The sequence below is a fragment of the Henckelia pumila genome, chromosome 4 (genome assembly GCF_033568475.1).
Source record: "Henckelia pumila isolate YLH828 chromosome 4, ASM3356847v2, whole genome shotgun sequence".
Lineage (NCBI taxonomy): Eukaryota > Viridiplantae > Streptophyta > Magnoliopsida > Lamiales > Gesneriaceae > Henckelia > Henckelia pumila.
This window is the reverse complement of record NC_133123.1, coordinates 4657803-4684698: the sequence shown is the minus strand read 5'-3', so window position 1 is coordinate 4684698 and position 26896 is coordinate 4657803. Positions and strand designations below refer to the sequence as shown.

Sequence of the window (26896 nt, the reverse complement as noted above, 5' to 3'; positions counted from 1 at the left end):
AAACTCTTATTGCATACAATTTTAATATAAGATTTCACTGTCTGCTTGGGACTGTGGAGGCTACAATTAGCTAAAGCAGGTTACAAATAATGCCAAAATTAAAAACAGTACAGGGAGATTCTGTGTCTTTTTTTTTTAATTTTTTTAAAAATGAAAATAATACTACAAAGAAGCCAAAAATAGGAGACAGTTTGGTGGAGATTTTTGGCCTATTTTGTTAAAAGTATTAAAGGCAGTCTCGTTTTCAAACCCTGAAGAAATTTGGGAAAGGGGGGGCCTTTTCAACTTCCATTTAAGATATTATATCATAATGTATTTATTTATAAAATAAAAAATAATAATATTTGGGGAGGAATGATTTGATTTGATGTAAAAGCTTGGGGGGTTGGTATCTGAAAATGGGAGGGGGAGAATGACGCGTCAAAATGTAAAAGCATCAATCAATCTGACTTCTTTGGATGGGATTGGTGATGAGATACATGCATGCCATACTCCAATATTACTAACATTATTAATCTTCCAAATTTTTTTTATTTCCTTCCTCTCTGATTTTATTTTTCGTCTTCAAAACAACTCCTAGAAAATATTATATTTTACAGATACATATGACAAAACTATATTATGGATCATCTGATAAGTTCTATGGTCCACCGAATGTATTAATATTTTGTGAATCAGTGGACTTCAGGTGAATTTCATTTGAGGTTTTAATATATTATTAGATGATCTATAATATAGTTATATATTTATATATATAACGGAGTGTCGCATTTTTTTTTTTTTTGGAATGTGTCAAATTTTTAAATTAAAATTTTAAGGGAAAAATAAGTTGCAAATAAAAATATAAGTTCTGAAGCTGAGTTGTTAAAAAGAAATTTTTTTTTTCGAATAAAATAAAGTTTCAATTTCATATATCAAAACGTCAGTTGCTGTACAATGTTTAATTTTAATTAATACAATAAATTTGGATAAGACAAATTATATAATTTAAGAATGTATTGAGGAGATGATGAGATACTCTACTGACATTGTCATGAATAAGAATGCATCTTAATCAAAGGGTGTTATGAAATTTTCAACATCTATTTTGTCCCAAGTTCTAACATATGATTAAAAAATCAAATAGAAATAAATAATGCTAGGTTCAAATGTTTTTTTGACAGATATGTTCAAATGTTTAAATTGTAAAGAAATATATAAAAATTCGCTTTTAGATACGCATATATTAAACCGTTTGTTTCGGGTAATAGGATAAATAATATATGGATAAGTAATGTAATGTAATAAAAAAATATAAAATAATAATTAATATAATATTTGATTTGATTGATGGATTATAGTTTGTTTGATTTGATTGATTAAATTTTATATAAAAATGATAAATTACCATTTTATTTTTTTAACAATAAATAAAATATGAATAATATTATTTATAAGGGATAATATAGTAATTTAAATTCAAGGATTGAATCGATGTTAGATAAATAATTAATGATTTGATTGATGTAAAATAAATAATTAATAAAAAGATAAATAATATGACGAGAAGAACGCGAGATTGAACAAGATAACTAATACGGTAATACCGAGATTACTAATAAAGTAACCAAACGGTAAGAGTGTAATGAAATTTTCACGGATCTTTATCCGTGAGACGTGTGAACATAACCCATATTTATAATTAAAAATAATACGTATTTGTTGCATAAAAATTAATATATGTTAATAAGTGACTAAAATAAAATATTTATATCACAAAATTAATTAGATTCATTTGTGTAATTGTAATATGCAATGATCAGCATTATTTCCTATATTTTTATTTTTAAAAAAGGTTGGCTGAAAGAATTAATTAATGCGCCAAAATTAAGTTGACATTTATGATTTTCGATAGATGGGAAAGTTGGTTTTGCATTTAATTGTAATTCACTCGAATTCGTCATGGAAATCAAGGAGTATATACATAATTAAGTATCAGATGTAACTGTAATAATATTAATTGCGGAAAGCAATTGTTAACAGCCATATTTTCCAGCTTTTTATTTACTATTCCAGTGTAAAATGCACATTTTACACTGCCACTGAATCGCAGTGAAATGTTAGCTCTGTTCAGTGAAAATAGTAATGCCACTCATAGTAACCAACTGCAAATATTATCAAAATTTGTCATTTTTTTTACGGTTATCTTTCAATATGCAGGATATAAATTATGAGCAAACGCAATAAATTAAACTATCCTAACCAACTAATGAGATTGTTCAAATCTTTTACCTTTCAATATGCACGAGATAAGCTATGAGATAAGACAGACTTCAAACCAGTTTAGCCATGTATGCGATTAATTTAGCTTTACTTGTTAATAATTAAGAAGGTTCAAATCATGATTAAGTGTTTCAAAATAAGATCGAATTTTCGATGTAATGCATTATTTCGGGACATATATATATGCCTTAATTTTTATTGGAGTGATACAAACAAAATATCATATATTCCAAATAAAATAAAAAAAGGATGTAATATTTGCGATCATAGGATATTAGGATGCAATATTTTGTGGAATGGAGGAAAAAAATGAGTAGGATAGAGTAGGAAGGAGATGTGATGTTAGGGTGACGGAGTGAAAAGTCAACAATGATATGACTATACTGCCACATATATAATAATAATAATAATAATACTAATAATAATAATAATAATAATAATAATAATAATATTCAAATTTGTTTTTTGAGCATTAATAATTAATCCAATTAATTAAACAACAAATCAAAATTTGTGAATTATCTTAATATTCTCTTCATGTCATTCTAAAATTTCCATTTTTTAAAATAAAAAAAACGAAAATCTTAAAAGCATTATTAATTCCAAACGAAACCTCGAGTTTATCATCAATCATCATTTATGCATGGTTTTCGAAATAAGTACACGAATAGAAATATAATTCAACATATTGTCTATATTTTTTTTTCACTACATGCTTTGTACGATGCTGTTGATTGTCTCCCATCAGTTCAAACAACTTATTTTCTTGAGTTGGTTTTTGAGATTAATCAAATTAAGCTCGAATAAATGAATTTTAGAAAACCGAGTATAGCTAGAATATACATGCTAGGACAAATCAAGAATTGGGAGGGTGCATAACATGTGATGTGATGACGAGTGAAAATCACAGAAGAAGAAGGTGAAAAATGGTGGAAATTAAATAAATAAATAAATAAATAAATTGTCCCATAATTATTAATTAAAAAAATTAATTAATGGTGTGGGGGTGGGGAGGTGGGTGTTGTACTGCGCTGACACAAGAGATATATGAATCAGCTTTATCGACAATGGTGAATTCAATCTCTCTCATTTTCTCCCCCCAACCCTTACTTTTTAAACTACTTTCTGTTTCATCCCTTTCTTTTTCTTCACTGACATAGGAAATACCTGCACACGCACGCATACTGTAAACTGTCTTCTTGTGTGTATATATACACACACCCTATACATAAAATACATACATGATACATACAGTCTACACCCCCTAGCTAGCTAGGTGTATGGTATGGATGTGATAAGGGGTGCAGAGAGTGCAGAGGGGGGTTTCAGAAGAGGACAGCCCAGAAGTGCAGATTTTTTATTTTTTTTCCAGCCATATCATATCATACCTTATTATTTTGCCTTTATTCCTGCAACTCGATTTCATCAAATCCCCATGAATTCACTACTACGCCCCCCTTGTTACACTCCTTCCATCTCTTTTCCCCAAGCTTAAAAATCCTCTGTTCCCTCAACTACAAAAGCGCGCATAACAGTGCCTCATGGCTCAGAGTATTTGCATCCCCATGCCTAGGATGTGTATGAGTGTCTTGTAAAAGTGGGATCTTTTCACTTCTTTGAATTCTATATCCGTTTTTTATTTTGTGGGTTTCTTGGATTGGGGGATTAGATTGTCTGAAATGGATGATTTCCGGGCCTTCCATGAAAGCCACCATGAATCGCATTTGCCTCCGGGGTTCAGATTTCACCCGCTTGATGAAGAGCTGATAACGTACTACTTGTTGAAGAAGGTGCTCGACTGCAATTTCACCAGCAGAGCCATTGCTGAAGTTGATCTCAACAAGTGCGAGCCGTGGCATCTCCCCGGTACGTACATTCTTCTTCTTCTTCTTCTTCTTCCCTTGTAAATAATTACGTTGTGCAAAAATATTGAACTAAATTTTGCATGGTTTCTTTACAATTTGATGTCTGCGTGTGTAGGGAGAGCGAAGTTGGGAGAGAAAGAATGGTACTTTTTCAGCCTACGTGACCGCAAGTACCCGACCGGGTTGAGGACCAACCGGGCTACAGAAGCCGGATACTGGAAAGCCACTGGAAAAGACCGGGAAATCTACAGTTCCAAGACTTGCTCGCTCGTGGGCATGAAGAAAACCCTAGTTTTCTACTTGGGCAGGGCTCCTAAAGGGGAGAAAAGCAACTGGGTCATGCATGAATATCGTCTCGAAGGGAAGCTTGCGTATCATTATCTATCTAGAAACTCCAAAGTACGCTTCCATTCGTCTTTCTTTTTCTTGTTAATTAATTAATCATTGGTTAATGATGATGATTTTGGAATGCGTGATGCAGTAATCCACTCATTAGAGATGATTATGTGTTAAGTTGTTCAAGATTAAATCTTTCTTAGCTTTCGGATTTGGGTTATTGAATCGGAGAGTCTTACTTGTCTGTCAAGTACATGATGACAGGTTACATTTCACATGATGAATACGATGGAACGATATATTCACATTCAGCCTTTTTCATTTGTTTTTGCATTGGTGTGTTGATATGTGAGATTCGTATGAATGGCTTAGCTGTCTTGACGCTGATGGGATTGTTGGAAATTTGATGAATTTGGAGTTTTTTTTTAAAAAAATAAACTTTTGAATCATCATATCAAAGTTAATGACTTCGATTGAACCGATCATTTGTGGGAAGTGACCTTTGATGTGTGATATGATTGTACTTGACTTTGAAAGCTATCAAGATTGGAATTTTTCGCTTGTAGGATGAGTGGGTGATTTCGAGGGTTTTTCAGAAGAGTGGCGCCGCCGGAGGCGGCGGCGGCGGAGGCGGAGGAAAGAAGAGGCCCGCCATTCAAGTGAATCCAGAAGTCAGCTCCCCGTCTTCCGTTTCGCTGCCGCCGCTGCTCGAACTGTCGGCGACCTCTACCGACCACGACAGCTGCTCCTACAATGGCGCCGACGGCAAATCGAAGGAGCACGTGCCCTGTTTCTCCACCACCGCACCGCCGAGTTTCAACCACAATTCCCTCTTCGAGTTCCCGCCGCCTCCGCCGCTTAACTCATCACTCATGCATGATCTGTGTTCTTCGTCTTCTACTCCCCATTTTCCTCCGAGGCACGGCCTCGGAGCTTCCGCATTTCCGAGCCTGAGGGCCCTTCAAGAAAACCTTCAGCTGCCTCACTTGTTCTCCGGCATTGCTGCACCGTCCATGCTTGGCGGCGGCGGCGGCGTTGATCCGACTTCTGGATATGTGTCTCTTTCCCAATTTGCTCCGCCGCAGAATCAGAAGATTGGCGCCACAGAGCTCGATTGCATGTGGAGTTTTTAACTAATTAGCATAATCCAAATTAAGTGTTGAAGCTTTATCTGAATTATTAGTATTAATGTTTGCATGCGTGATTATGTAATCTTGTAGTTCATTTATGTAGCGAACTCTCAATTTCTCTAGGTTTTATCTATCTTATTGTTGTACTGGATATATTATTATTAATTATTATATGTCTGTTTTTAATTGTTTTTGTTAAAACACTTTAATATGTATTTGATTTTCGAGTTTTTGACACGCAATTCGTTATTTATCTTGCAGCTGTTTATCACAGTGAGGCGTAATAGAGATAAAATTTTGATGTTTTAAGGATGCCTGAAAGTTCAATAATAATTATCTTACATGTCGCATGTTTTCAATTAAATTATTGTTATTTTTTAATTAATTTATTGTTTTCGAGCTTTAATAAAACTTATGTTATTTAATTTTTAAATTCGAAGTTCACACGTTTAGTTTGTATATATATGTAACATAAATGTATAGATTTGAGCCAAGATTTTTATATTAATAGCAATTTCATTACTTCATTTTCTTTTCTAATCAAAATATTACTGATAAAACGTAATTTTAGTTTAATTTAAATTTGATTTTAGTGTTTTAAAAAATCTGGTTTCAAAACTCTTTGGTCACATGTTTGATATCTAACGAATATTTATGGGTGTAATTATTATGTTGAGAATAGTACACGGTACTATTTCATAACATCACCATCCGATCTGGTCCTTACTACTTGGCATGTCGGAAAATTGTGATAATGGGAACCAATTACTTTAAGGCGAAGAGACAAAAGTACCTACTGTTTTTTCTTTCCCCCCCTTTGGCCATTCGAATTTAATTGTAATATTCTGTTCCTCAATATTTTATAATACGTGCGATTTGTTTAATTGGTTTAGTACATGACTAGTTTCTGTTTATCGTATGCGGCGGAGGTGAAGAGATGTGCTTAACAACGTTCTACCGTCGATATGATAGTTTTTTTTGTCTAATATCACATGTCGTTACATCGGTCGCTGCAAATTTAATGGTCGTCGTTGATGTATCGCGTACACTTGCATGTACATATATATTTTTTTGACAAAAAGGATAATGTGGCCATAAAATCTATAATGGTAAAGTTGAACTCGAGATATTTGATAAAATGGGAAAAAAATAAAGTGTTGATAGATGAGTTAAAAAAAAGGAGGTAGGTGTACGGAAGGGTTGGGGAGTAAATGGGGAGACTATCGAATGCACGGATTTAACTGCGGCACGCCAACTGCCATATTAGTGCAAGTTTTTTGGAATTTCATTGTGACAATGATATCAAATCTTTGCATATATATATGTATATCCCCAGATTCAGAATTTGTAAAGGTTCATGATTAAATATCACTAATTTTCACTTGTTTTACCTTTTCATATATATATAAAGTGAAAGTGAAATTCTCTTATTAATTAAATTCATCATTTTTCAGCACATTGTTACATGTTGTGAGCTAGGACAAAACATTTAAGTAGTGTGTGTTGTGTGCAAGAGTTTATTTTAAATGTTTTAAGCTTTTAGGCAATTGAATGTTAGAAAATTGTAAATAGAGTCTGAAAAACACTTAAAATAAAGTAATTAATTAATGTGAAATGATAGGAACGGGAAGTTGCATGTGTTCCCGAGGCTTAACTGTATATATGATCCTAAATTTGGATTACGTTCGTATACTATCATCGCTAGAAATATGTAATTTCACAATATTCAACCCCATAAAACTAAATAGATGATTAACATTTAATACAATATTTTTTTTTGAAAAAAAGGAAACATACAACGCAAATATATATGTAAAAATAACATTACCTAGATTTTTCTTCTTTTTTTTTCCTTGTACATAAAGTTTTTGGGAGTTGGTGGGGGCTGTTTGTTTGCCACAATCAACTGTTCAAAGTACCAAGAAATGATTGACAATTTAGAAGGCTTCATGCGAGTCCGCGGCCTACAAAATAGAAACCACTCGACACCTTTCTTTGAAAAATAGCCAACTTTTTGAACTAGTTTGGACCCCGGATAACATTGATTGCCCAAAATTGTAGTGTAGTACTCGAGCCTAGGACCATCCACTCGACCCAAGTAACACATTCCATTATTAGGTCACCTAGCAAGTATATTATAAATATATATATATATATATATATATATATATATATATATACTTACGGATCCAAATTATTTTGGTTACTTTGAATCGATGAATTTGAAACTAAGTGTTTCAGAATCATAATAACGAATGTACATTTTTACATGCTTATTATCGACTAATCTAATACAATGGATTTCAAATCTTATGAAATGGAGTCATTTGAAATATTTGACTCAAATCATTTTCTCTAAGCTAAAACATTTCCATTTAAATACAACCTATGAAAATCAGTAAATAAAATTTGAATATAGATACGTAGTCATGCAAGTTCCCTGACTATCTCATATATGTTTTTTGTCCACTTGAAAAAGAAATATTGTCATTATTTTCGATGTTTTTTTTTAAAAAAAATTTCTCGAAAACTTTTGTCCATATCTCCTCAACTCATTCATCGTGGGGTCGCACACGCAGAGACATTGTATTGATCGAAGCTTTTATTTTGTCGTCGATCGGGAAAAAGAAAGGTTACTTTGTCTGTTTCCTGTGAAAACATTATTGCACCAAATCAAGAATAAAGTAGTGCTAATCATGGTGGAGTCACTCCCCAAATAAAGCAGCTAGAAGAAGTCCATCGGGATCGGGTGACATGAATAAGAGGGAGATAAATATAATTGAGCTGGAAGGAGAAGCTTACAAATGCAAATCTTGCAAGACCCATTTGGCTTTGGCTACTGATATCGTCTCTCGGGTCCAATTTTATATGTGTTTGGATAAATTCTCATCTATATTTTGATTTTAACAGCACACAATATCGTCGCAGGCGTTTCATACGAGCCGGGGACAGGCATACCTTTTCCATACCGTGTAAGTTTCTGCGGCCAGGGGATGAAACATCAAACATCCGACGAATTCAACTTTTCTGCACGATATAGATTGAAAACCATTCCGTTTTATAATCAAGAACCATTTAATTAGAAATTCTTGAATCATAGGAACTTATTTGAACTGGAGATAATACTTGTGCTTGGTGTGTGTAAGTCGAGGCTGCAGTGTGAAAGATGGATTTAATTTGGTGGAGAGATTTGTTATTTGATTTAAGAATAGATTCCAAACTAATATTCATGTTCTTCAGCGTGTTTGAAAAATATATCATAATCATTATTACGTGTACTCAAATTAATTGATTGGGTAAATTTGGAAACTACATGAATTAACATTCATCAAGAAACTCACTTTCTTATCTTTAGCTCAAAAACTCATTGCACATAGGAGCTTGACGCACTGGCTGTATTGATATGCTTTTAATTGTGCGGTAACAAGCCAAGAATCCGAACGATCAACTTCATCTCCAACTATTACTACTTTCATAGGCTAGTGGTATACAGCCGAAGGCAAAAATCTCATTCTTATGAAAAAAAAAAAAAAAAAACTCCACATTGAACTTGTGTTAGATAACTACTTGTGCAAATTCAAGTATCCTTATAACTTTGCAAATTCTGCTCCAAGAATGAACATAAATGTCGGAGATCATGAGAAGAGGATGATGATTTCCGGAATGCATACAGTGGCAGATATATCATGTTGTTGTTGCGGACAAATTCTTGGGTGGAAATACGTAATCTCCAACGCTATTTTCTTTTATCTGCACCTCTTAATGTTTGGATTAATTCAAATTTCTTCTAAACCTTTCCAGGAAGCCGTAGATCATGAGACCCAGAAATATAAAGAAGGAAAATTTGTTCTTGAAAGGTTACTTTCTATCTGTATAATTTGTACACACTACCACATTTGCTTTCTCTCAAATGAATTAACACCTGAAATCTCCTGGTTTGACATTGTCAAAAAAAATTTCTTTTGGAACCAGAGTGAGTATTACAGATGGAGTAGACTCGGAATTGAATGCTAATGCTCATTCCGCTACGAGTGAGACCAAAGATGCATAGATTTATCTTCTGCTATTTAAAACTATGTAAATGTTTACGTACTTGTACACCATCAAAATTACCTGTTTTTAGAGCAATCTACATGAGATGTTGGCCTCCCAGGAATATTGAGACCATGAGAGTTTCTCTTGAAGCCAGCTGAATGTCTGCCTGTTGTGCAATATCGTCAGCATAATTACCTAATGCAATATTTATGACACTAGAAAAATGGCAGCAGAACACTAAGCACGGTGCTCGTGTTCACAGCAAGGAAATGATAACATAAAACCTAACTAGTGCTTTTCTTTGAACCACTTATGCAAGCCCAGTCTTCCATTGTTGATACCGTGATGTTATCCAGGAACTGGGAATAACGTTCAATTACACATGGAACCTGTGCAAGAATTGAAGATAAAATGTTAAAAACAACTCTTATCCTACGATTGACAATCCGAAGGATTTCACCACATAAGAAAGTGATCGATCAGTTTCATAAATATACCTGTTCGGATATGATACCAGAGACGCCCACAATAGCTCCCGGCATTGCGTATGAGACAATTCGATCTGCCAAATCCAGAAGAGGATAGAGTAGTATATTTGCAATAACCACATCATACTTCTCTTTGGCAAAAATAATTGAATCATGCTCAGTTGAATTTTCATTCTGAAATTCATTCTCAAAGTGAGGATTATTTTGGCTTGGAACAAGACTCAGCCGCAATTTATCTGGCCCTATGTCGTTCAGAGCAGCATTATGCTTTGCAGATGTAATTGCTTGCGCTTCGATGTCAAACCCAACTGATAGATCCGCACCGAACTACACCAAACAACAACATGAAGTTGGAAAAGGAGTAGATGAAACATTTGATAGCATCGAAGCAGCAGACTTCGTCAAAATTTTATAATGCTTTTGTGTTCAAATGAAAGTACCTTCAGTGCAGCAATTGCAAGAATACCCGAACCTGTACCATAGTCAAGAAAAGATTCTGCTCCTTTTATCGAACGATGCAGCAGCAGCAGGCACAATTTTGTTGTGGGATGCTCCCCAGTTCCAAATGCCAAACCTGGATTCAAAATTACGTTTATTGCCCGGGGATTCTGCAAGGCGGTGATGAACATCAGAATATTGAAATTTCATATAGTTACTAATTAAATAACGGAAACAAAAAGCTATGCACAACTTGAGCTCATAATGGAATATTACTGGAGGACTTCTCCACTCAGGCACAATCCAGATTCCCTCTGTAATTTCAACCGGATGAAAAGATTCCTGGAATTAATAACGGTAGATGAAAAACATTATCAGCTAATGTTGATTTAAAAACATTCATGCACCTATATAATTCACAAAGCAAGAATACTCGGTGAATTCCAAATATTCTTTAGAAGTGACTTGGTGCAATTAAAAAAAAAAGATCAAGTAAAATCTAGACAAATGAAATACACTGCTTCAATCTATCATGATTATATTTATATTCATCCCAACCCATGCTTCCGATCAATAATTATTTTAAAAATCCTCTCTCAGGTGATAGCTTTAGACTGAATTTACGCATCATTAAATCATGAAAATTTCTAAGAACGCTAAATGACAAGAAACAGAACCCGAAGATTTTGATACACGATTCAAGACGGAGTAAAAGAAAAACCAACGAATGGGCCGCCCATAAACCTGGGTTTGCTTGATCCAGTCAGTATGATCGTGCATCTCAACTACGTAATTTGGTATTTCTTTCAATCCAACAGAGTCTGCAGCCAACGAAATGCAGCTTTTCACATCCTGGCTCACATTAAATATACTAGAGATCCATATCTGTAGATTGAAAGTGGGAAGTCCTATGTCAGTTAACCGCCGGCATGTTTAAACTTCTCCTCCACAGTAACAGTATAATTGAACAATGAGATTGTGCTGCAATGAAACAAGCTCTAATTTGTGATATATCCATCAGGACAGAACAAGTAAAGTCCTCAATCAGGAGTATATGGCTATTTGCTACCTCTTTATCCGAGTCGTGGTCATCTCGAAAATCAATGGTAGTCGAACCAGCTCCGAAACACATAAGACATTCCGATAGTGCGTCCTAGCGATAAAAAATAACCTCCACGTATCAAAAGTAATGCAGACTACAGAAAACCATGGCAAATGCGAGAGGTACATGAAGCAGGCTTACAGCGGCGTGACTGGGGCAGAAAATTCGGACTGAAAGGTAAGGAGAAGTGAGTGAATCGTCGCCAGTAATGCTGCTACCAGCCGACGAAAGAGTAGAATAACTAATGGCGGTGAAATTGCGGCCCCGTCGTTGCTTCTGGAGCAGCGGTTTAGCTGACCAGATGGATGAGAGGCGGTCGGGCGGAGCGAGGCTTGAGGTGCGGCGGCGGAAGGAGGAGAAGGCGGTTATGGGCCGGCGGGATGTAAGGTGCTTGAAGAAATGACCTCGAAGAGAAGACAGCGCAACTGACATCTTATGCTTTTCAATCTCGTTCGCAGGTGCTGAATATATTTTTGCTCCCCCAAATTCAATTTTTAATTTTATATATATTTTTTCAAAAATAAAAAACATGGGAACTGTTGTATTATAATATACATTTTAAATGAATTTTGTAAATTGTGAACTATTATAAGCATCTATTTATTTCAGGATGGTAAAATAAATAGTGATTTATGGAGGGACTAAGGTTGATTTTTGAATCATATTAACAAAATGTTCTCCTTTAGTTTATATTCGAACAACAATTTTCAAAAATATATATTCTGATTTAAAAGCTTAATCTCGCATCATCTCACTTTTCAAAACATCGTAAAAGAAATTTCGTTTTAGAAAAGAGAAAATCTTGAGAAGCTCTTTCTCCATTTTCTATGTTTTTTTCTTTTTTCCTTCGATCAAATCTACAGATAAAATGCAGCCGGGAGAAATGGTTATAAATTATAATGATACAGAATACAGATCATAGGGTTCAAATCTCCAATCATAGCACGGAAAAGATTGACAAATTGTCGCATCAGTAATAAAACTCCCGAGCTCGAGAAATTTTAATTAATCAACAACATTCAAATTCCTATCACAAACATCTTGATGCATACAATGTGCTCCTTCTTCCACTCTTACAATAAATAGCAAATTTTAAACTAATTATGATCGATGTCTTGCAAGAAAAGAAGATGAAAATCGCAAAACAAAATAGCCAACAAAAATTACCAAGGCGTTCGTTCCTAATAGCTTTCCTTGAATGATATGTACATGTAACTCTAAAAAACAAGACAGGAATCCACCAAAAAATATGACCCTGACCTCGTTTTTCAAGTATTTAGATCTCGAGAAGCATTGCCTTGCCATCTGCATGTACAGAGGTTAATATGTATACATTAGAATATGGGAGATACAAAATAATCGAATTTCAGGAATAAAATGGGCCATAGCATTATGTCGTGAAATATACATATATAAGAGTTAGGATACATTAGTTTCTTGTAAACAAAGGGGCATTCTTCATTGAAAAAAGGCGTCCTTTCCAAATGCAGAACAGAATTTCCAACACAGACGGCTGGCTAGTTTTCTAATAACTAGTTTCTCGACGCAGCAATAACGTACACAGACCAATAATGTACAAACCTTTCATGTCATAACCAAAAGCTGAAAAAATCTCTCCAGAGGTTCAATACCCAAGTTGATTGAAAGTGTTACACTAAACAAAATTCACGTTGTTGCAGCAGTTATATTTTTTAAACACTTTAGATGCTAGCATTCTGGTTCACGTGATACACAATTTTGTTCAGAAATAACAGGCTTATTTTAACAATGCAGCCACCAAGAATAAAACAAAGAACAACGTTTAAAAATTAATTATTAGAGGTTAGGAGATAATATAAAAGGTTATTTAAAAGGTTACATATTGATGGTAACAAAGAGAAATACATTTAATTCTAATTTTATCAGTACTTAAACCGTATTCAGGATACCCTTTCAAGGAAAACAATTAATCTTTATCACATTGGTTTTATGGTGTAATAAATATAACTTTTTAAATTCATAATTGAATCTGCAATACACAAGAATTTCGCTTGTAACATTTAAATGCAAGTTAAAAAATGACAAACCTCGAGAGCAAAAACCTCGCAAGAGGGCTCATGTTGGCATTTGAGGGAAGCTCCTTGCTCTGCTGCTTTTTCTTGCCATCGCCTTCTGTACTCGTAGCCGGTAATTCAGCATTATCCTTCCCAAATATCCGAGCTGATAGCTCTTGCAGGTCTTTCAGAGAATTCTCCTTTGAACTAGAAAATTAATTTCAATTCAGAATGAATACTATGATGAATGTTATCTCACAAGTCTAACTTGTTCCGAAACGGCAATTAGAAGTTAAAATATAAATAAACCTAGACAGTCGCTGAAGTAACTTGGTGACAAGTAGTTCGGAAGACCCAGGTTTAACACGCTCCATGTCCATCAAAGAGTTCGATACTTTCTGGAAGACTGATCCTCCTGAATCATCAGTGATCACCTACATTGTACATAAATGGAACAAAGAGAGTTATGGAGGAACCTAATCAATTGTTTCGCAAAGAGAAGTGTTTCCTGTAAAATGGTAAAAAATTTGTCGGATTTGATGGAACAAGAAAAGTGACTATGAGTTCTGACAGCAAAGAATCAACACTTCTCTTGGATACAAGGACAACAAACGTGATTTTGAGGACTGACCGCCAAGAATCAACACTTCTCTGGGATAAGAAAGTTAAAGATAAAGCAACGGCCATGAATTTAAGAATCACGAAAAAAGGACCCTGGCTTCCTGACTAAAAGTGGAATCCATGATATATAATTCAACAAGTCACTACATCTTAACTAAGTTGAAAGTAAATGATTTGCAGTTTACCTGGCCAACAAAATCAGGAGATATGGAGTGACAGAGTCTTAATACAACGCTCACTCAAAATACAATTTTTAAATTAGGTGAATATGAAGTTAAATTCATCAGATCAGCATAGGATGCAGATACACACACAAAATGGAATTGTGCTGGAAAAGTGACTCGTTTGCAGCATATATATCTAACTCCATAAGATATTATTATGTTGGAAAAGAATTTACGAAAACACAAAATCAATGCTTAAAAACAACTTTGAACCCTTTTGAGCAGCTTTTGTTTGAATTCTATCACTGCATCGTCCATTGCCCTATCCTACAGTATCTCCTCTGCACCACCCTAAGTAATGCTTTATAAAATTTCCAATCGAGTTTACCATTAAAATACTAATTTAATCACGCAAATATTCATAGATTGAAATCTTTCGAGCCTGCTAAGCCAATCTTGTTGCAAGGGTAAATAAAGCCTATCCCAGAAGTCTTATTATCTATCAGGCTTTTAATTTGCTAGCATGTGCATGAGCTGCTTATGAAAATTTTCTGAATTCAGTTTCCAAACGAAGCTAAAATAAAAATGCAAACCCCTCGAAATAGCTATTCACTGTATTATTTGAGAAAGTCTCGTTTCACAAATCATCACCATGTTCATGTATGCATGCCAGGATATTCTAATATTTGACAATCCCAAGTTCATGCCTAAACCAGAACTTGAAACATCTCAGCTGACAGGAGCTTAGCACTATCTTGAAATACTTTTTCTCCATCATCAGCTTCTATAGTAAACATTATATGACCAAATCCTTTCATAAGCTAAATTTTCAGTTCAACATAGTGCATTTAACTCGAAACTTGCATGTAATGAGGTAAGATAACAGTGAAACAAAAATCATTTCGGGAAAATAACATTCAGTTGGGGAAGAATGTCAAGAAACAACCACTACTAATAATTTTGTTGCTTACATCTTTAAGTGCAGGTATTAAAAGGACTGATAATGGGCCAGGCAAAGCTGCTGCAGAACTCCTGGAATTGTCTTCGTCATCGCTTGAAGGGCGTGATCTTGTAAATGCTTTTTGTGCATCAAAATAATCGCGAGAATGTCTGGACAGGAGAATTTCAGATTTCATTACTATAAATAGAACTTGGAAAATTGTAGAGGAAAAATGCACTTATCCAAGAGGAAAGTTTCCAGGCAACCTTCATCTTCAAGAAGTTGCATTTGATCGGGAATAATACTTACCGTGATGAATCAGAGCTTGTTGTTGGTTGTGATGTTCTTCTGCTCTCTTGCACATCTCGGTTGGCCTTGCTCAATGCAGATCTATCTCTAAAGTTGCCTTTTCTTCCTCCTTGCATTGCGGCCTTGGCCTGAATGAAATAGTAGTTTAGGGTTACGCTAGAAAACACTGATTCCATCAACACACTGAAAGCCATTTTTTACTTCCATGCTACTACATCACTTAGTACTGATATAATTTATAGGATGGAGAAAACTGCAGTTTCGATCCTATATGTTTGCTTCTTCGCAAATTTCATCCTCTGTGTTGACAAGTATCAGGTTTAATATTATACTTTCAAATTTTTTACAATTTTGTTCTTTCTTCACGGGAGCACATTAACGTCATGCTAGAGTTGCATTGACACCAAATTGGAAAAAATACTAAAATTGAAATGAAAAGAAAAATATTGATAGTGGACTAAAAGTCTAAAAATGAAATTTGAAAATATGGAGGACTAAAGATAAAAAGACACAAATATAAATGACCAAAATTGTGATTTTCCTTCATAGTATGTGAATATGAATCTCCATTAGTCTGCCGGGAATATAACCTTTGAGTAAGAATATCCACAGAACCTACACTCCAGCGTGGTTAATGACATAAAATGGTTCGAAGTTAATTGAAGTATGTTAACCTCGGAAAGGTTTGTCTCACTATCTTCAAGAGCCGCACTAAAAGTTCTCTCTTGAAGCCCAAGTCTAGATTTTGGAGTTCGAGGAGAATCCGAATCATCATGTTGACCACGATAAACGACAGTGCCGCTGATGGAAGTGTCTTCTGTAGAGGCATAAGTGCTGCTAGACTGGAAATTAAAAGAAAAAACAGAGAAGCCTCGATTTAGATGAGTGAAGCAACAGAAAATAAGTACTTTTGTATGTCAAATAATCCATAATCAAACCAAGGAACTTTGGTTGCTGAACATATAAGACATCTGATTTCCCCTAGGAGATCGTACAATGATAGTTCCTGTGCCGCTTGCATCATCCTGCAAGGAGAAAACAAAAAGTTGGAGACTAATGGGATCCTGGTAAACATAACAAGTCTTGGATAGCATTGATCATAATTATTTGGTGAAATCGTGAAACGAGGAGACTAAAGGTTCCAGCAACCAATGACAACATGCCCATCAATGCATAGTCTCCATCCTAATGATATGTCACAGGTGAAAAGTTGCGTTAGAAAACTTGATTGATTAATCTTAAAGCTCATCCTAAAACTCAATATAAAAAGCATAGGTCAACCCCAGCAATGAGTATCAGGGCGATGTTCTGATGATTGCAAGAGTTCGCTATCAGATGTCCCTCAGATGGGATAGAATACTTATCCTAGAGCAGACCTAAAGTTTATTATTTACTTTGTCAATGCCGTGAACATTTAGATTGAGCTTTAGTAAATTCAAATATCCAGCTCTTGAGCTTTAGACCAAGTTTAACAATAAGGAATAAATAACCTAAAAAAGCACATGACCTACAGAAAGGGATAGAAATGCCATACTTCTTCAAGATAGTTTTCTTGTTTCCCAAGATTATTAGCATCTTTCTCCACAGAGACCTCCGCTGATGAATGAAGAATACTTCCAGAAGGAGTAGCCCGCTGGTTGCTATTGTCTGAGATTTTTCTAGAGGAGGATTGAGTTAATGGGGAATCAGTTTTCCTATCTCTCACCTGAGGTGGTTTTACTGCACTCCGAATAGTTCCAGTGCTCGTCGATCCACCAATACTAAAATCCCATCCAGTATTTCTCACCCCCCATGCCTGACTACTGTTATTTAACACCAGTCAGCACAACAAAGAGTTACATAAATGATATTAACATTTTCAACTGACCTGGAACGAATTGTGTCTTCAAACCCAGAATCTCTAGCCACCTTCACAGTTCCAGAAACCTCCTCTGACACAGTTGGACCATTTTTTGGAGTTTCTCCGTCTATTTGAAACCTAGGACGGTCTCTACATAATAAAGAATTTAGAGTTCATAAATCACTGAAATAACAGTGCGAAATTTGGAAGTTAATGCAAGGATCTTGGCACGTCTCTAGTTTTCTGGTGTTATCAAATAGCACCAATTGTAATAACACGTTCCACCAAATTTAAATCCACCATTTATGATTTAACTAATTGAAAAATGTAATTCAGTATTATATGCAGGGAAAGAAAAGCAAGCAGACACCTTACACTTTATTAAACAATATCCGTGTCCAGTAACAAACTCACAATGGATCAATATACCTGATTCTATCCAAAAGCTTCGGGCTCCTCCTGGCATTTCTGATAAATCGGTGTTTCAGTAGTTCCTTGGCACTTGTCCTCTGTGAGAGAGAGAGAGAGAGAGAGAGAGAGAGAGAGAGAGAGAGAGAGAGAGAGAGAGAGAGAGAGAGAGAGCTATAAACATCAAATAGCATCAAAGGCAAATGAAACAGTTCTCAACCAGATAGTTTCAAATTTAGTCAGCAGCATGCAGGGTGTTAGATTGATCAAGGATACGGAGAACAAATAAACAGACAAAGAAGGGTATCAAACAATAGGCTTGATGAACCATACAGATGAAGAGAGATTTAAAGTTCATACTAAAAGGTCATATATGTCAAATCCAATCTGATACAAGAAACAATCACGAAAAAGAATACTAGCATCTGTTTCTGTTATTTTCCCCCTAATACCCTTAGGCAAAGAAACCATCAAGCATCCACAAGTAACAAGTGTTCAAAGATTGATATGCAGATCCATTGACGATCAAGACTAGCGAATAAGGCACAAATTCCTAGAGACTGACCAGCTTGTTATCAAATATTTGATAGAGATAAATGAAAAAATTAACTGTCAACAACTTCCACGACAAAATATCTATATCTATTTCAAGAAAGAATCCACAGACAAGTGGTAGGATTACATGAAGCGTGACATTCAGATGGTAAAGAAATTCATTCATTAACAGGCAGCAGCATTTCATGGAGATGCCAGGATAATCCCAGGTCAATTATTGCAATTACCAGATTCGACTCTTCAAGAGAAAAAACCACCCATGACAGGAAAACTTAAACACCCATGACCACTACGATTATTAAAATGAATAGGAGATTCCCCAAATGTATAAAGCGAGCAAAGTAAGTTCCTTCAGACATTCTAAAAAATCTTATATTGTTCAAGGATACAGAAATAATCTGTTTTGAAGACATAAAATCGATTCCATGATTTTACAACAGTCATCTCCTAAAATTTAAAGTTCTCCCACCACACTCACAAGCACACAGACAGATCTCTGGGAGGGAAAGACTGGGCTAAAGAAGCTACCTCTGCCGGATTCTTCTTCAGACAGAGGGCAACAAATTCTTTAAGTGGACGAGAAAAGTGTTCGTCTAGCTGTGGAGGGTTTTCTCTAGGAATGATAAAAAGAACTCTCATAGGATGGAGATCTGCAAGTGGAGGTTCTCCTTTTGCCATCTCGATTGCCGTTATCCCTAAAGACCAAATATCTGCCTGCTTGAAGCCAAAGTTTCCCACATTATAATAAAAAGGAAAGAAGTATAGCGCCAATTGTGTCAAAAAAATTATAATTGAAGTTATAAAACTCACATAAACAGGGTTAGGGAAAAGTTATGGTTGGCATGGGTATACCTTCTCGTTGTATCCTTCAGAGTTCTGAATTACCTCTGGAGCCATCCAAAATGGTGTTCCTACAAAAGTCTGCAATGTTATTAGTTACATCCGATAGAGGAGCCACCAGTCCTCAGACCTCGAGTAAAAAAGGAATGTAGGACTATAGACTACATGTTCATGATTATGTGGAAATGAGAAAAACATCATGGCATGTAGGTAGAGATGTGAATGTGGTGAGAGGTCATTCGATGCTGTCAATGCCAGTACAAGTCAAAGCATACAAATCGTGTGGCACATTAAATGCGAAGGAGTTCACGTCAACATAGTCATCATTTTATCCTTTTCTCAATTTTAATATTGAAAAACAGTAACACTATAATTTTTGGTGTCATACTTCGTGGATAGGTCAATCAAGAAACAAATTAACAATTTAATAGTTTACGAGCTAAGGTTGGCATAAATTGTTTTGAGAACCTTTTATGGGAAACCGAAGGCATGTAATCTTCTTACTCTTAATTTTTCCATTTTAATTTCTATCAAGAACGTGTATAATTGAATGATAAAAAATTGAATTTGACATCTTGTGTCAGATTCTACTATTCGAAATCATGACAATTAGGCTCACTTTCAAAGAAATCAATATACATACATAGAGCCAAGAAGAACAACCTGGGAACATATATAGGGTAAAAAGGGTCATATGTAACAAAATAAAAGGCAAGAAGAAGAAAAACTAAAATTAAGAAACCGACACCTTTCTCCTTGAAATTGTCCTTGTCAATTGAGCAGAAACACCAAAATCTGCAACCTTTTCATATAAATAGACAAATCAACTTTGTGCATCTACATTAGCCAATATTTAAAAATTTTAATAACCATGGATAATACCTTGACATCACCATTCTCTGTCAACAAAATGTTTGCCGCTGTCAAAATGTTTTATAAAACTTATCATTAGAAAAATTCACATACGATGGGAAAGGACTTAATAAAATTCAAATAGAATGATGAGAAGGAAAGACACTGATACAAAAATTGAAGATAGATTGGAAGCAATAGAATGGTATACTGTAGGCATCATAAATGTCGTATTTATAGGTTAGGAAACAATAAACGGTTGCAGGTGTATAAATTATAAATACATCGAACATATGATTAGGAGTTGCAAACTGGAACAAGAAGTATTTCCTCCACAAATAATGGGTAATATGTCCCAAGAATCTTGAGTTAGAACCGGGGTGGAAAAAGGTCGTGACTCTAGCCAGAAAAGGTGGTTGGCCATTACAAAAAAATTATTAAATCACCGAGACATAGGGATGAAATGAATTAGACCCAATCCAACAAGATGATATATAACTCATTTCAACTTGGCCAATTTATGACCCATTCACTGAAAACCTGCAAAAATTCAGTCCAAATAATGACTTTTAAAAATTAATATGTTCAAAAGACTGTAATGATCCAACGTGGCCGCACAAAGTGATTGCTCCTACCAATCTACCTTTAATATCTCGATGAATTTTCCCCTCATTGTGGAGATATTCAATTGCATGAAGCAAATCACGTAAAATCCAAGCAATCGAAACTTCATCAAGTGGCTGGTTAGGCTGAATCTGCAGAGGAATATTATGGTATTAGTAACCTGCGAACAGTGACTAGTGTGACATTCCTTTTTCATGACGCAAGTTAAAGTTTAGAACACATCATGTGCCGTTTTGAGGCAATTTACATTCCGTTTTTATGGTTATTCAGGGAAATAAAAATACCCACACCTTAAGAGGGTCTACACAAAGTAAAAGCATGGCATAAGCATATAAAGTGGCTGGCCTTGTATGCAAGTAGTAAGTACCCAATTGACCACTGCATCAGAGACTGCTGCTTATCACAGCTCATAGAGTATACAGCTTTTAGGTTCAATACAATTGGACGCCTCTCTCAGAAGAGGGCATCGAAAAAATATGACCATCCCTCGATGAAAAATAGAAACGTAGAAAAAAGGTTCGGGGTTAACTACAGTAAGTCAACTTGGCATCTAACATTGCCATCCTGCCAACATTAAATCGGTACTGCATATCTAAACTGGAGTGAAAACCTTTCAGAAGACAAACTAATGGAAAATATAAAAGAACATGTTAGCGACTCACCAGATCAGCAACAGAACCACCAGCCATGTATTCCATTATAATCCACAGCTTAGTGTGATTCAGGAAAGACCCATAATACTCAGTAATATAAGGAGACCGACATTCTGAAAGAACAGCAATTTCCTGTCAACAAAGAAAAAGAAATAAAAAAGCAACTCACTCAGTGTTAAATTTCAATTCACAAATCCCTTGCAGAGATGTTGAAGGTACCTTTTGGATGTCTTCTATTTCGTCTTCCCTGGACGAGAAGAAGAAAATAGATGATACTCCAGGAAAAAATCATCGCGGAGAACATGAATGAAAGACTTAAGAGAGGAATTAATAAGGCATTTAATAGAAGTATCCAATCATCAATGTGTTGAATTCTTAAAGTGTGGGTGAATTGACATGTTTTGCTGCTACATGGTATATGAAACTTAAACCTTGTCTCAGGCTAGAGTTCAAAGCACACCACTATAAACAGACTCAAGGGATAAGTTACTGTTGTACATAAAGTTGACAGCAGTTACACAAAACCAGTGATGTAGCTTTTCAGAAAAGTTTCTCAAAATAATAAATGTTTATTTCCGTACCCGAAATAACCTTCATGAAGCATCCGGTATTTTATACCTACTATCATCCCAACTGCTCAACAAAGGTCTTTGCAGCCCAACTCTTAGGATCATCTCAAGAAGCAAAAACTTAGAGATTATACAATCTCCAATGTAACAATACACGTAATGATCCCAACAGCTAGTATAACATACGCAACTCACACAATAGCATTAGTGCCATTTGCATCTGGGTTCAGGGGATCCAGTACAATCCTGATTCTAAGTTATGCTTCGCAGATTCACATTTCTTAAAAAGCGTGCCTAATCCTTTTGAGAACTAGCAAATGCCCATAAATAGAGGAGATGGTAATCTTATCTATGATATAGTTTCTTTTCTCTTAAGATATATAATTTATAGTTACAAATTTCACTTCACCCTAGTATTCCCCCTACATGGCACATGAAAGTGCAGACAATTTCTTTCATGATGGCAGAGAAGGAAAGATGAACAAACAGGTGGATGCAATGCAACAAGTGACAGTCAGATCATCTCCTGCTAATGAAATCTTAAAAATATAAATTCTCAAATAAGCAAATTTCATTCTCTCAAATCATATCAAAGTAAAAACACAAAAAAACAAAAACAAAAGTCACATCAAACATCTTATACTAGCAAATGTAAGTCCAATATGTACTCACGATTCTTCTAAATCAATGACCTTTAGGGCAACCTCTTTGTTCAGTTCCTTGTCAAACCTGAAAAGGAATAACCAAGAAAAGATTCATTTATAAAGCACACTTTGAAACCACAGAATTGCAATGAGAAAATAATCAAGACCACCACAATATGAAAAATCAGTTAGCCTCCATAATTGCTGCTATCCTTCACTTTGTTTGATTCCAAACAAGACGATGTGTTAAATATCCCACTTAGCTTCTACTCTTATATAATAAAAACTAAAGCAATCAATATACAATCCAACAACTCAAGAACAAAACCAAGCTACTATCACAGATAGAAGCAAAGGCAAAATTTTTTAAATTCCATTAACTCAGCGTCATCTCACTTTGCTACATCAAAATGAATGCCCAAATCACAATGACCTGGGTACATGTTTAAAGAAAATTCAAAGAATGAACATCACAGAGTAGGTTCTTTGCTTTGATTCTTGCCATTTTTATCATTTCCCCTTTTCTCAAAGCGTACAAAAAATTTCACTTCAGGTCAGAAAAATGAGAAAGGCTCACCCTAAATTCTCTTGTTCCAAACTTTTATAGAACGACGTACTTTTTCATTTTATTGGTAGATCATACATTTGCAAGATTTCTAATTAGAGGTTACACTAAATGTGGCTAAAATTTAGATTTCATCACAACTCATAGCTAATGTTTTTCCTCCTCCCCACATGATATATTGATATGTTGTGTCATGTTTCCCTTCGCATCAGTATAAGTCAGTAGGAGGCAATGAGACAAATGCACAAGAGCCGTAACCTGCTTGCCTCCTGACAACATCTTAACACATGTTACCTAATTCTATGGTCAAAACTATCGCTAATATAAGATATGTATTTGTTGTGATCCTCACAATGATCCATGAACAAAATAATTAAGGGAAATCCAATGCCTGTTTTGCTCACCAGTTGGATGAATTTGAGATCAATGAAAATCATTTTCCAGTCAATTTCAAGCTATTCAAAATGTAGAAACATTATGCTGGGTTCCAAATGAATCGAGCTTATAATTAAGTTTTCTTGTCATGAACATAAATTTAGTTGGTTCACTTCAACACTTACTCCTTAAATTGGCCTATGTTGTTTGCTTGGTCCTCCAACTATTAAATCATTCCATTAGGCTACTCTTTAAATCTCATAGACTTGGATCTTGTAAATGGACCTCTACAAACAACCAGCAGATCACTCATGTGCTTCTTAGCTTCTCGTACTTGGCCAAATATCCCACCATTTTGATACTATTCATGAGTTTCCAAACACGCAATTCTCAAATGGTCAACATCAGATAATCCGCCATTAGCATTAGAACAACCACAAGAAGAGAAAATCTATAAAGAAATATAGAGACTTTGTCTTCAGAAAAAATTGCAATACATTCAACTAAAATTGATTCACGTTGCGGGTTGGAATGTGAAGTGCACGCAACTATGCAAATGGTAAAGTACATAGGTTGGACAATAATTAGAACTCTGAAGACCAAGCATGACTTGCTTGAACCCGAGTATGTCAATAGACAATAAAACAACAATACTCTTAAAGATCATTAAGCCACTCGACTAAATACACCTCGTACTGAATTGCTTTGACTAATTAGCATGCTATTCTGTTTATTCTGTTTAATCAACTACAGACCATTTTTTCGTCAAATAAATCATCATGAAGAAAATTTCCAAAAAACTACCACGCCAAGTACATGGGCAATAATAGCATGTTACTCTCTTGATACACTTTCAGTTTCTAACATGTTGGTGAACTACAATAACCAATTCGACAATCTAATTACAGAATTTCAAAATATTGTCGCCACCAGAGCACTTGAGAGAATCACATTATTATCCCAAAAAAAGATAAAATCAATGCATCAAAAACTTCTTGCAGATAACCTGATATGTTACACATGAATTTTGCACTCCAATAATTTTTGGAACCTAAGAGTCAGCATTATTGAAACATAAATATCCAGTTTTAAAAAAGGACGCTTTACAATTGGCACATTAGCAGAAGATCTGTCAATCGCTCTTTGACTTAGTTATCTTGTTTTGACTGATAACGACAATGTCAAAAGAAATTATTGGAACTCCCAAAATGTTCATTTAACTTCTAATCTATCCTTGTTCAAGCAACCAGACACCGTAACTTTAATCAAATCATCGGTAGCATCGGACTTGTGTTCGTGTATGTGTGAAACACATGTTGACAAGCAAGTAGAGAGAGAGCAAAAGTTTCACTCCCCTCCAGTCCTCGTTAAAGTCAATAGCGGTTAAATGCATAGTTGTCAAAAGCGCAAGAAGTGCATTGCTTGAGCTTCATTGTGCTTCGCATTAAAGCGTGCTTGGGAGGAAAACATATTTTTTTTCCAAAAAAATATATATATATCTGATAGAGGTGAAATTTTGCCTTTTAAAGTGCGATCTCTCTTATGTTTACCGTAACAACACAAAAAAACCTCAACATCGTGTCGTTTTTCCCCCCAATCGTCTCTGCCCATTGCGACACGTCAGCCCTTTACCCTTGCATCTTAATATTTGATATTTGAAAGATGATGATTTCAATATTTGATATCTTATGTTTCATAATTTTTAAAAAGTATTAATTTATTTTTAGTTTTTTTAATATTTATTTATTGCACTTTACTTCCGTGGAGCTTACACTTTGCGCTTAAAGCCCTAGGACACTTGAGCACTTTAATGTGCCTTGCGATTTTGGCAACTACAGTTAAATGATCCGATCTATCTCTCTTCCGGTCCTCGCAAAAGTTACAAGTTATTAAATGTTCCAAGCTCGTACGATCTTAACACATTGATAGACCTCATAAATATTTACGCGTTTAATGGAATTTTGCATTCGAATTAGGCGAAGAACCCTCATAAATGCATTATGTTGTGATAACACCAGCTGAATGTGTCAACCATTGCAATTAAACTTGAAAGGAACAGAATGAAAAAAAATTAATTCAAAATCTTACCCTTTGTACACATCCCCGAAAGAACCTCTTCCAATGAGCTCCAAATCACAAAATCTGGATCCTGATGCCTCTATAAGAGCAGCTGCATCAGCCATTATGCATACGTCTCAACAAATTCCCTTCGCCTTCAGATACTCGAAGGAAACAACCAAGCTTCCAACCAAATAACCCTGGCAACCCCAAACCTGATGGTTTAGCAAAAATCACAATGTGGGCCAACTGAATTTGACTCTTCTAATTCTTATAAGCTCGTAAAATCTGGGGAAAAAAAGCCATTGATCAACTAGAATCAGCAAGTCCAAACCAACTCTTGAGATCCAATTTACAAAAAATTCTAAAATTCAGAATGTAACCTTGTAATGCAATGGGACTCTCTTATATATAACACTAGTTAGGTGAAGTGGGGATGCTAAAGTGACGGCCCAACATATTTCATCAAAATTCTCTTACAAATACAATTCTTGTATTCCAAAAAAACAGAGAGATCGCCAAAAAAATAAGCGAACAACGACTTTAACTTGGTGTATAAAATTGGTCATTTCAATACAAGAATAAGAGGAACTAGACCTTAATAATGCCGATTTAAGCCAAGATTCACAGCTTTCGGCAGAGTACTACCAATCAATCGATTGAAATCAATTACAGATCTTTGAAAATATATACAAATGTATGTGAACGATCTTCTTCCCCTGCGGTTTCCGCAGAGAAAAAAAAGCATCGAGGTCTTTCTGATTAAATAATATTATATAATTATTAAAAAAATTTAACAAAATTTTCCAAGGGACCGTGATTTCGAAACAAAGCCGGGATCTTTTTTTACTTTTTTGATAAGAAAAATTTCTTAAAATTATATTTTTATAATATAAAAATTTTATTTTAAAAATGGTATTATTAATTTATACACGTTAGTAAATAAATCAGTTAAATTAATATTATGGGCAGAAATAAATTAAAAAGAATAAAATAATGATTTCTTAATGATTAAAAGAACATAACTTTTCAAAAGATCGTGATTTAGGAAACCGGGTATTTATCATAATATTTTTCATAGATATATATATATATATATATTATTGTTTATTTTTTGAAAAAAAAAAACTTTTATATTGTTTGATTTGAGTAATATGATCGGGTTTATAAGAAATTAAAATATAATAAAA

At 34.8% G+C, this 26896-nt stretch overlaps 4 protein-coding genes across 9 annotated transcripts; 2 read left to right on the top strand and 2 right to left on the bottom strand.

The window, feature by feature from the left end:
• Positions 1-3373: 3373 nt before the first annotated feature.
• LOC140866399 (protein CUP-SHAPED COTYLEDON 2) lies at positions 3374-5706 on the top strand. Its single transcript, XM_073271380.1, has 3 exons — positions 3374-4128; positions 4243-4526; positions 5030-5706. The coding sequence occupies exons 1-3, from the start codon at positions 3942-3944 to the stop codon at positions 5594-5596; spliced, it is 1038 nt and encodes a 345-aa protein (XP_073127481.1). The 5' UTR covers positions 3374-3941; the 3' UTR covers positions 5597-5706.
• A 2614-nt stretch (positions 5707-8320) lies between these two features.
• LOC140863471 (uncharacterized) lies at positions 8321-12101 on the bottom strand. 4 transcript variants are annotated; one of them, XM_073266926.1, is made up of 10 exons: positions 11798-12101; positions 11624-11707; positions 11299-11439; positions 10831-10896; positions 10557-10724; positions 10126-10443; positions 9918-10017; positions 9707-9794; positions 8509-8620; positions 8321-8442 (listed from the first exon to the last, which is right to left on the bottom strand). In XM_073266926.1, exons 1-9 carry the CDS (start codon positions 12086-12088, stop codon positions 8527-8529), a joined length of 1350 nt encoding a protein of 449 aa, XP_073123027.1. In that variant the 5' UTR covers positions 12089-12101; the 3' UTR covers positions 8321-8442; positions 8509-8526. The 4 variants fall into 4 exon arrangements, with proteins under 4 accessions (XP_073123027.1, XP_073123026.1, XP_073123028.1 ...); XM_073266925.1 differs by having other exon boundaries at positions 8334-8620; XM_073266927.1 differs by lacking the exons at positions 8321-8442; positions 8509-8620 and having other exon boundaries at positions 9717-9790; positions 9913-10017.
• LOC140863472 (protein yippee-like At5g53940) lies at positions 8329-9910 on the top strand. Its single transcript, XM_073266929.1, has 5 exons — positions 8329-8449; positions 8522-8565; positions 9208-9316; positions 9395-9450; positions 9566-9910. The coding sequence occupies exons 1-5, from the start codon at positions 8348-8350 to the stop codon at positions 9642-9644; spliced, it is 390 nt and encodes a 129-aa protein (XP_073123030.1). The 5' UTR covers positions 8329-8347; the 3' UTR covers positions 9645-9910.
• Positions 12102-12647: 546 nt separating the features above from the next.
• LOC140863756 (uncharacterized) lies at positions 12648-26453 on the bottom strand. Of its 3 annotated transcripts, none has more exons than XM_073267396.1 (20): positions 26304-26453; positions 25737-25994; positions 22737-22793; positions 21715-21742; positions 21505-21627; positions 20862-20973; positions 20249-20286; positions 20115-20168; positions 19379-19447; positions 19055-19240; positions 17993-18072; positions 17591-17713; positions 17258-17525; positions 16662-16748; positions 16398-16565; positions 15724-15851; positions 15446-15584; positions 13999-14123; positions 13723-13896; positions 12648-12961 (listed from the first exon to the last, which is right to left on the bottom strand). In XM_073267396.1, the coding sequence occupies exons 2-20, from the start codon at positions 25829-25831 to the stop codon at positions 12925-12927; spliced, it is 2091 nt and encodes a 696-aa protein (XP_073123497.1). In that variant the 5' UTR covers positions 25832-25994; positions 26304-26453; the 3' UTR covers positions 12648-12924. The 3 variants fall into 3 exon arrangements, with proteins under 3 accessions (XP_073123497.1, XP_073123499.1, XP_073123498.1); XM_073267398.1 differs by having other exon boundaries at positions 25737-25921; XM_073267397.1 differs by having other exon boundaries at positions 25737-25906.
• Positions 26454-26896: the final 443 nt, after the last annotated feature.